Here is a 10,907-nt window from a genome sequence, read left to right as displayed (position 1 = left end):
TGAAGGCGTGGTTGTAACTGGTTGTTAGACTCGAGCTATGTTGATGCAGACGGCAACAGAGGAAGTGTGTGACACAAGAGTTGATACAGAATATAACAGATGAGTATGTGTAAGAAAAACGTCTCTTGTGACACAAGAAACTAGTGTTGAAGAGTGGTTGCAGAGAGAAAAAGGCCATGTGGGCTTCGAGCTCATAAGAGAAGTGACATGGGCCTTGTTATCAAAGGGAAGCCCAAGCATGAGGAGCGTAGGGTTCTTGAAGCACATAAATAGAACGCAACTGGGAAAAGAAAAGGTTGCGCGTCTAGGGTTTATCGAGAGAGGCACACATGTATGTGACGTTGCCCCATCAAGAAGATAGAGAGATCTTTTGATGGTTTTGTTGAAGATCTATACTTGTCGGAAAAGACAATGAGTAGTAGTTCTTCTTTCATTGTAATTCTAGAAAAGAGTGGTGGATGCCATATAGCAATTGTAGGTTGCGGACTTTTCTAGTGAATGGTTTCTGGACTAGGTCCGGGGGATGTAGGTTAACCGAACCCCGTTAACAAATCCCTTATGTCTAATTTACTTTATGCACGCACATACACTCGTGAATCATACAAAACTATGACTCTAGCACAGATACGTATTTACAATTGGTATCAGAGCGGGAAACCGATCTGAGATTACTATCTCTAACAGGTTAGATCTTGGATGTGCTGCTAGATAAGAGATAAGACAAGCTCTATATAGTTTGAGAAGAAAATTCAGAGTATCTTAAGTTTGGTGAAATTGAAGAAACAAAGAGAAACGGAGAAAGATGAGGATGATTGAATTGATGTCAAGTCATTGGAGTTGTCAGTTTAGTCCACCGAAATTCTCCGGGAAGCGTGAATAAGAAAAAAGTAGATGATCGAGGAATTTTTGTGAACTCTGTTGTTTTCTAGAGAGAGTTGCAGGCAAAGAAGATGTCACTGGATGATCAAAGTTGATGACCAGAATCTGGGTTGAGTCCTAGTTCTGCGTCTCTGAAGGTGAAGAGAGAGACAAAGTGCTGTTGTTACTTTCTGGTAAGAGAAGAAGTCGTTCATCTCACGCTCATCGATAGCGCCGCAGAGGATTCAATGTCTGCTTGATTGGTTTTGTGCAATCACAAGTGTTTCTCTTGTTGGGAAATTTACAGAAAGAGTTAGTAACACACCCTCATGTTATTTTTCTCCGATTTGAAAAGAAAGAAAGTGAGTCTAGCTCGACAAGAGGTTTCATGTTTGTCGACTTTAATCGAGAAGGGAAAGCAATGAAGCTGAGGATAGTCAGTTGCAAAGTGTGGTGTTTTGTCAGTCGTTGAAAATTATATTTGAGAAGTTTGGTTTTATCTCCACCCATGTTTTCAGACAGAGACAAAGACTTGTGCATACTGCCTTCGATCGTTTTGGATATCTACAGAGGTTGAGCACCAAAATTGGTGTTATTGTTGGTGGTGTGTTCTGCAGAGAAGTATTGGATTGTTTTGAGTTTCTTAAATCAACAATCTCAGTTTTGTGTATGAATGAAAGTCTGTGAGATGAGCTCTGTTTTCTCTATTGAGATTGAGACTTAGTTTTTTTCTTGGTGTGTACTTCATTTCACTTGAAGTTGGTTTAATTGTGGCTGGTTTACTTCTCTTGAATCAAGAAATTGCAAGTTTGACTGTTTGATCAAGAAAGCGGAAGAAAATCGCAGGTTGTGATATGGAAAAACATTGGAACTTGGCATCAGTATTGGTTTATTAGAGAAGGAGCTCTTGTTAGGTTGTGACTCGAGCGTTAGCATATGAATCTTGTCACCATTATGAAGATTCAAGGTTTGGTGCATCTTTCTCTGTGTCTTATGATAAGCATCCTTGGTTGGTTGTTGTTGTACGTGTCATGCTTTTTTTATACACGCAAACAAGAAGGGGGAGAAGAAGGTTAAGAATGCTGAAACCAATAGCTTCATAGTTCTCTTAATCGTCGGGCAGAGATGAAGGAAGATAGGATGGTTGTTTCATCATGGGTTTCTTTGGGATTTTTGGCCCAATATCTTGCTGAACTAAATCAGGCCCAGAAGAATTGGAAACGTGTTGGTTTGGGATTTTTGAAAAGGCAGTGATCTCAATAGAAAGTTGCAGTTAGGCTTCTTTGGTGTTCTAGGGTGTATCGAATCCAAAAGTGAGAGAGAGAGAACTACAATTTGTGAATCTTGATTTGATTCACAGTTTGTTGAGTTTGTGTGTTACATGTGGAATTTTGGAGGAGCTAGGAGATAAATCTTCACAATTTCATCATGAGGTTTAAGGATTGCATTGATGGCAAAGGAGACAACTTGAGCCGGAATAAAATCTTGTATTGGATTCCAGATTTGGTGAGAAGTTTTTGAAACATGGAGAAAAGATTGATAGTCACCATCATGGAAGAAAATGGCGATTTTGTGAAAAAATAGGAGAGATGAATCTCATGGTAGATTCAAATCTAAATGACAGAAAGGAGCTGGTAAATTTCCAAGTTCCAAGCACAGGATCAAAATCAATAATTCTGGATTTCGGTAGACCGTAGGTGAAGAGTGAGGCTCTCAATCTGTGTACACTGGTTTGACGAGAGGAAGTTTTTTTTGTGCTGTTTGATCTGGGAAATTTGGTCGATGTCTTTTGTGGTTCTCGTTTTTCCTTGTTGGTTGAGCTGTTATAGAATCAACGAGAAGAAGATTTTTGTTCAGTTGTTGGGACTCATAAATCAATTATTTTGGGGCTGTTCTTCAAAGTATGTTCGATAATGAGAGTTCCAAGTGATTATGGTGTCTGAATATTCTTGGAATGTTGGCTGGTTTTAGGATCAATAGAGCTTTGTCGCTGAATTTGAATTTGATAGTGGTTGAGAAATTTTCTGCGGGTATCGTGAAGTTAATTTCAGGTTGCTAAGGACTGTTTTTCTTGGCTGTAGTTTGGCGCTATAGTGTGAACCTGCAATTTTGTGAAGATGATTTCAAAAGGAGCTTACAGTTGGTCTTGGAATTAGAGATAGGAGTGAGATGCCTGTGATATTATTTTCAGAGTCAAAAGTTGTGAGTGTTATAAGCTTGAACGAAATCGGTGTGTAATGTGCTACAAAGAAGAGAGGCTGGATTTCAAGAGAAAGAGATTTTTGGTCTTGATGNCTGTGCAATCACAAGTGTTTCTCTTGTTGGGAAATTTACAGAAAGAGTTAATAACACACCCTCATGTTATTTTTCTCCGATTTGAAAAGAAAGAAAGTGAGTCTAGCTCGACAAGAGGTTTCATGTTTGTCGACTTTAATCGAGAAGGGAAAGCAATGAAGCTGAGGATAGTCAGTTGCAAAGTGTGGTGTTTTGTCAGTCGTTGAAAATTATATTTGAGAAGTTTGGTTTTATCTCCACCCATGTTTTCAGACAGAGACAAAGACTTGTGCATACTGCCTTCGATCGTTTTGGATATCTACAGAGGTTGAGCACCAAAATTGGTGTTATTGTTGGTGGTGTGTTCTGCAGAGAAGTATTGGATTGTTTTGAGTTTCTTAAATCAACAATCTCAGTTTTGTGTATGAATGAAAGTCTGTGAGATGAGCTCTGTTTTCTCTATTGAGATTGAGACTTAGTTTTTTTCTTGGTGTGTACTTCATTTCACTTGAAGTTGGTTTAATTGTGGCTGGTTTACTTCTCTTGAATCAAGAAATTGCAAGTTTGACTGTTTGATCAAGAAAGCGGAAGAAAATCGCAGGTTGTGATATGGAAAAACATTGGAACTTGGCATCAGTATTGGTTTATTAGAGAAGGAGCTCTTGTTAGGTTGTGACTCGAGCGTTAGCATATGAATCTTGTCACCATTATGAAGATTCAAGGTTTGGTGCATCTTTCTCTGTGTCTTATGATAAGCATCCTTGGTTGGTTGTTGTTGTACGTGTCATGCTTTTTTTATACACGCAAACAAGAAGGGGGAGAAGAAGGTTAAGAATGCTGAAACCAATAGCTTCATAGTTCTCTTAATCGTCGGGCAGAGATGAAGGAAGATAGGATGGTTGTTTCATCATGGGTTTCTTTGGGATTTTTGGCCCAATATCTTGCTGAACTAAATCAGGCCCAGAAGAATTGGAAACGTGTTGGTTTGGGATTTTTGAAAAGGCAGTGATCTCAATAGAAAGTTGCAGTTAGGCTTCTTTGGTGTTCTAGGGTGTATCGAATCCAAAAGTGAGAGAGAGAGAACTACAATTTGTGAATCTTGATTTGATTCACAGTTTGTTGAGTTTGTGTGTTACATGTGGAATTTTGGAGGAGCTAGGAGATAAATCTTCACAATTTCATCATGAGGTTTAAGGATTGCATTGATGGCAAAGGAGACAACTTGAGCCGGAATAAAATCTTGTATTGGATTCCAGATTTGGTGAGAAGTTTTTGAAACATGGAGAAAAGATTGATAGTCACCATCATGGAAGAAAATGGCGATTTTGTGAAAAAATAGGAGAGATGAATCTCATGGTAGATTCAAATCTAAATGACAGAAAGGAGCTGGTAAATTTCCAAGTTCCAAGCACAGGATCAAAATCAATAATTCTGGATTTCGGTAGACCGTAGGTGAAGAGTGAGGCTCTCAATCTGTGTACACTGGTTTGACGAGAGGAAGTTTTTTTTGTGCTGTTTGATCTGGGAAATTTGGTCGATGTCTTTTGTGGTTCTTGTTTTTCCTTGTTGGTTGAGCTGTTATAGAATCAACGAGAAGAAGTTTTTTGTTCAGTTGTTGGGACTCATAAATCAATTATTTTGGGGCTGTTCTTCAAAGTATTTTCGATAATGAGAGTTCCAAGTGATTATGGTGTCTGAATATTCTTGGAATGTTGGCTGGTTTTAGGATCAATAGAGCTTTGTCGCTGAATTTGAATTTGACAGTGGTTGAGAAATTTTCTGCGGGTATCGTGAAGTTAATTTCAGGTTGCTAAGGACTGTTTTTCTTGGCTGTAGTTTGGCGCTATAGTGTGAACCTGCAATTTTGTGAAGATGATTTCAAAAGGAGCTTACAGTTGGTCTTGGAATTAGAGATAGGAGTGAGATGCCTGTGATATTATTTTCAGAGTCAAAAGTTGTGAGTGTTATAAGCTTGAACGAAATCAGTGTGTAATGTGGCTGCAAAGAAGAGAGGCTGGATTTCAAGAGAAAGAGATTTTTGGTCTTGATGCGACAATATCAATGGTTCATGCTGTAAAAAGAAGAAGAGATGTTCAAAATACAAGGTCTCATGATGTGGTTTATGGCGCTTATAGCTGTCGTTGGTATTTGAGAAGAGATCAGACGAGAGACTACAGTTTTTTTTGATATGGTTCTGTCTTCTGTTGGATACTTTCTTCTTCGTTTTATTTGGCTACAGACCTCAGATTTTAGCTCTGAAAACTTGAAAACAAGATCTTTCCAAGGATATAGAGATATTCTTCTGGTTCCTTGTGGTTTGATGGGAAATTTCTCTCAAAATTGGATGCTCGCAGGTCGTATTAGTCTGGATCTGTCTTGGGAAATTTGACGTAGCTCTCAAACCGTAACTCCGAATCGTGATCCGTTTTTTGCTGTGGCTTCGTGTGACTGTTGTTGATATTCCCACCAAATTTTGTAATTTTCTGGGTTGGTTTGCTACTCCGTTTGTCCTCTGCATCGAGACAGACGCAAATGCTTCAGTCAAGAGTTCCCTGTTTTGGAAAATTTTCAATACAAGTCTTTGACATCTGTGGAGTGATGGACAGTGTTTATAAAGGTTCGTCAAGATGTGCTTTTGATACGTTTAATGGTTCTCAGAGTGTTGTTCCAAAGGTTTTTGTGAGGAAAGGTTTTAAAGCAAGTTTTACAAAGGCTCAATGAGATATCAGGTTGCTGCAAGTTAAGAAAGGGAGAAAAAGGCATGAGTTAAGGTCAGTCTGTCAAAGGGATGAAAATCATGATTATAACATTTTCGGAGAGGTTTTAAGTTTGATTTTCCGCTGCAAATTTTCAAGGTTGATCGATGATCCAGTCTCTATGGAATGGCCTTATACTTCTGTTGATATAAGAAGCTCAGTTTGTTGTGATCAAGCATTGTTATGGAAGTTCTACTGCTGTGAAGGATGGTGTTTGGTTTAGTGTCACTCTTGTAAACTCAAGGAGAGCTGTGGGTGACTGTGGTTACAAAAGGTTCCTAGAAAAGAAAGAAATGTCTCTGATTATTGGAAGAAGAAAGAGAAGAGAGCACTCAATTATTGAAGTTCAGGAGAAGGATTCATTTTCACTATTAGTATAAGATGGTCGGGATCAATCTGAGGTAGAATACTCAGAGTTGTGGAACTCCGATTCAGTTCTGCAAGGTTAGCTTAAGTGACATCTGCAAGGAGATGTTGGTCGGGATCAATCTGAGGTAGAATACTCAGAGTTGAGTAACTCCGGTTAAGGTGTAACCCAGGAAGCTGAAGTGTCTTGTAGGTGAAAGTTGGGACATCGCTTTTGAAATTCAAGAAGTTGTTGTTGCTCTAGCACTTAAACTCTGAAGGAATTTATATGAGAATCTGTGTTTGTTGAAGCTGGATGTACACATACTACAATGACAGCTGCTTCAGATTTTGCAATTGCCTGTTTCATTCATTGGCTTACTGTTTGACATGAAAGGTGTTGTGTAAAGACTATCACAAGGTATGTTCATCTGGTTTTTTATCTAACGTTGTTCTCAACAGAATTGTGAATTTCTGGTTGGTCTTGGGTTGGTTTCATTGGCTGTTTTGAGTATTGAACCGAGCTAGAAGGGAGAGATCAAAGATATTCCCATATGCTAGATGTGATTGTGAGAGCAGTTTAATACAAGAGCTCTGTTGGTGATTGTTCTATGGCTTGGTTATAGGATGGTTTGAAGTTTTTGGAAATTGTCTCTGCATTTTGTTCTTAGAATTGCTCTCACATCCGATGAGACTGTTCTGTGCGTACGGCAGGCTTAGATCTTGTTCCTATTGGCGACAGCGGTTTCTTGTTGATTGTGAAGCAACTTCTTCTGAGATTTGAAGGTGATGCTGATGTGAGCTGTAAGGTGATGTTGTTGGTTTGACAGTGGTGTGTATAGCTGCTAAGAGTTGTCTTAATTTTTCTTGTTTACCAGCATGCTGCTTAAGTCTTCTCTGAGGATTCTGGTCGGAGTATGTTTGCAAAAAGGTGGGAAAGTTCTATGTAGTGTGAGGTTTTATCTTAGTTGTGCACTCAAGCAGGGGGAGTGAAAGCCTTGGTGATGATATGTATTCTTTTAGATAAAGCTAGCAGTGTGGTTTGAGGCGGAGCAAGAATTTCTCTACAGCATCTTGGAGTCGTGATCGGTCTATTGTCTTATAATTCCTGTATGGGTTGCTTGAGTATCAAACTAATATAAAAAGGGGGAGACTGAAGATGGTAAATCGGGTGAGCTACAACTCTGACTGAAGATGGTAAATCGTGTGAGCTACAACTCACCCATCAAGGGGGAGATTGTTGGTATTTATGTGATGGTGCTGAGTTGTGTAGATGTTGTCAGATGTTGTGATGCAACTGCAGTGACAGAAGAAACAAAGACTTTATGTTAGAATCATCATATGCGGTGACAACTTAGAGAGAGAGTATGAAGAAGTATTAAAGCTTGAAGATCATCAAAGTGCAAAGTTACAAGGTGAGCTCGAGTTCTAAAACTCAGTAACAAAGGGGGAGATTGAAGGCGTGGTTGTAACTGGTTGTTAGACTCGAGCTATGTTGATGCAGACGGCAACAGAGGAAGTGTGTGACACAAGAGTTGATACAGAATATAACAGATGAGTATGTGTAAGAAAAACGTCTCTTGTGACACAAGAAACTAGTGTTGAAGAGTGGTTGCAGAGAGAAAAAGGCCATGTGGGCTTCGAGCTCATAAGAGAAGTGACATGGGCCTTGTTATCAAAGGGAAGCCCAAGCATGAGGAGCGTAGGGTTCTTGAAGCACATAAATAGAACGCAACTGGGAAAAGAAAAGGTTGCGCCTCTAGGGTTTATCGAGAGAGGCACACATGTGTGTGACGTTGTCCCATCAAGAAGATAGAGATCTTTTGATGGTTTTGTTGAAGATCTATACTTGTCGGAAAAGACAATGAGTAGTAGTTCTTCTTTCATTGTAATTCTAGAAAAGAGTGGTGGATGCCATATAGCACTTGTAGGTTGCGGATTTTTCTAGTGAATGGTTTCTGGACTAGGTCCCGGGGATGTAGGTTAACCGAACCCCGTTAACAAATCCCTTATGTCTAATTTACTTTATGCACGCACATACACTCGTGAATCATACAAAACTATGACTCTAGCACACATACGTATTTACAAGTATTTCCAAGACTACACCATCTTCAAAGTCTTGAATCAGCCATATACAACACTATTATACATACCCGTGTATATATATATACACTATACCCAATTATACATACATACCCGTGTAGATATACTAATATACATACAGACACACGTTTTCTTTATATGGTATAAACACTGCTTCTGCTTCTTTTCCATTGCTCTGTGTTCCTCTGTTTAACACACTTCAAACGATATTGCATGTTATACAAAATGTATTTTTCGTTGGATTTATAATTTCTTGCTGCCGACGCAATCCGTTTTTCTTTTGTGAATACTCGGAAATACGTGTTTTCCAACTGTATAGTCCATGCTTTTTAGTTTTGTAACAGAAACTTGTTTTTTTCTCTTAGTTGGGCTACAACGTATGAACGAACATAGAGTTTATTACGTATCTCTCTATCCATTTTTTAATAAAGTTTGCGATCCACGCGGCTGGCACAATTGTGTATATATTCATACACAGAAATCAACTGATCCCCAAAAAAGGGAAAATTACTTTGGAAATAACATTCACTTTAATTGTTAGTTTAGTAATGATTTACTTATTTAGTGAACTAGTGTTACTAGCATGACAAGACTTTCCTTTTTTTACCCCTCTAAAACTAATTTATTCTCTACGAAAATTTTAGCCGTTTATACATTTAATTAGTAGTATCCGATTTAGGAAAGAATCAACAACGACCATGTTTAGTAAAGTCTGGACGATGATGATGCATCTTCTGTAGCTTGGTGAAACGGTCGATATCGAAATCAAGCATTTTAATCAACTTTTTCTGCTTGGTCTCGAACCGGCTTTTGTAAAAACCTTCAAAGGAAGGTTCCTTTGAAGTACGGAGGAAGAAGGCGTAACCAGCCATGAAATAAGTCGAAGTTACGTAGAAGCATATGGGTTCCATCACGTCCCACGACAGTTCCCAAAACGTCAGCCTAAAAAATCCAATCGTTTGGGCCATAATTAGGCCTAATCCGGCCCATAATTCTTTTCGAACCAGATCGTCCGCTCTTTTGTCGATATCTGATTTAATCATCTTAAGTTTCTCAAACTCTTGCCTTGTCGCTGCGTCGAGAGTGGGTTCGTGCGTCGGAATCAGACCAGCCATGGCGCTTGTTAGCTGTAAAATCCAAGGAAAAAAAAAACAAAAATTAGATCAAGAATGCTAAATTTGGTTTTTAAGTGTGGTTAAAAAATTGTAATGCATGTAACAGTTTTAATTAATTACCTCATCGGGTTTAAGGCAGACGAGTTTTCCCAAAACGATGACGTTTCCAGCTTGGTCAAGCATATTCGCGACCCGGTTACCTTGTTCAGGATCCGAACTGTTTTCTCCGCATACCCGGACAAACTCGGAATAAGGAACCCAATTCTTGCCAATATCTCTCAGCCTCGATTTCACCATCTCCATCTCCGCTGCTCTCATGAGCTTCTTCACGTCTTCCACGGTGACCGCCGGGAAAAACTCCGGTGATGATTTCGCCGGAGAAGGTGGGGGGAGCATCGTCTCGTCTAGACGAATACGGTTATTGTTGGACAAACTCAACTCCCTGAGTTTATCCATCAAGTTGCCTCCTTTGGGAACAATCTCCGGCGAGAAAAATGCCCTCTTGTGAAGAAATCTCCGGCGAATACCAGAGTCTCCGGCGACGGGTTTGGTGGGACGCATACGGGTAAAACCCGAGATCCGGGAATAGGTTTTGGAAATGTTGAAGAGACTTTGAACTAAGGATTTCTTCGACGACATGGTCGATCTTTCTAAAAAAGCTACGTCAGAGAAATACAAAGAACGAATGAAAGAAGAAGAACGAAGTTTGGTTTTGATATACGAAAAAGGAAGAGACAGAACACGGTTTGTGTTTTGGTCCGAGATTAAAACAGAGCAACTTGAGTTGCCTTTTATATTAGCTGCGTTTTTTTTTTTTTTTTTTTTTTTTTTTTTTTTTTTTTTTTTTTTTTTTTTTTTTTTTTTTTTTTTTTTTTTTTTTTTTTTTTTTTNTATTTTGTTGACACGATAATTACACATAGGCGTTGCTTATCTCATCTTTATTATGATCATGATGTTACATTTATTTTAAAACGATTGTTATGATTACAGCTAAATGTGCTAACAAAGTTACAAAAATTTACAATTAACGAATTTCCTATTAAACGTGTGAATAGAACTAACTGTTATTATTAGTGTAGTTAATATATTTTATTTAGTCATATATAGTAGTACTAATTTTATATGAATTGAATAACAAAAATAGCAATCATTGACGAATAATAAAACTGTGTTATTTATTATATCGCACATCAAACATGAAATTTATTTGATGGAAATATAAATCCACGTTTTTTGTTGGGTAACCAAATAATATTTGATGAAATTTATTTGATGGAAATATAAAATCCACGTTTTTGTATATTCTCTTGATAAATTGAAGGGCACGATAAATTGTGGGGGAGATTACATTAGATGGTCAAGTCACGGGAAATTACATTATATCGGTCACCTAATGCTGATGACCGTACACGTGGCATGCTAAGCTTCCGACGTCATAAACGACTTGCCACGC

General features: G+C 38.5%; 2 protein-coding genes and 1 long non-coding RNA gene across 5 annotated transcripts in view; 2 read left to right on the top strand and 1 right to left on the bottom strand.

Moving 5' to 3' along the window:
• LOC104745567 (protein DA1-related 3-like) overlaps positions 1-552 on the top strand; it is a 3,830-nt gene extending 3,278 nt beyond the window's left edge. For all 3 annotated transcript variants that reach the window (XM_010466856.2, XM_010466847.2, XM_019239112.1), the window contains one exon: positions 296-552. The gene's annotated coding sequence lies outside the window, so the exon portion shown is untranslated. The remainder of the gene's footprint in view (positions 1-295) is intronic.
• Positions 3,160-9,022, top strand: LOC104745544. The gene is made up of 2 exons (XR_002036162.1): positions 3,160-4,521; positions 4,585-9,022. It is a non-coding gene; the product is annotated as an uncharacterized LOC104745544 (long non-coding RNA).
• LOC104745550 (calcium uniporter protein 3, mitochondrial-like) lies at positions 8,826-10,227 on the bottom strand. The gene is made up of 2 exons (XM_010466821.2): positions 9,575-10,227; positions 8,826-9,466 (listed from the first exon to the last, which is right to left on the bottom strand). The coding sequence occupies exons 1-2, from the start codon at positions 10,091-10,093 to the stop codon at positions 9,026-9,028; spliced, it is 960 nt and encodes a 319-aa protein (XP_010465123.1). The 5' UTR covers positions 10,094-10,227; the 3' UTR covers positions 8,826-9,025.

The sequence above is a fragment of the Camelina sativa genome, chromosome 2 (assembly GCF_000633955.1).
Source record: "Camelina sativa cultivar DH55 chromosome 2, Cs, whole genome shotgun sequence".
Classification (NCBI taxonomy): Eukaryota; Viridiplantae; Streptophyta; class Magnoliopsida; order Brassicales; family Brassicaceae; genus Camelina; species Camelina sativa.
The sequence above is the reverse complement of the archived record's forward strand: the minus strand, read 5'-3'. Positions and strand labels throughout refer to the sequence as shown.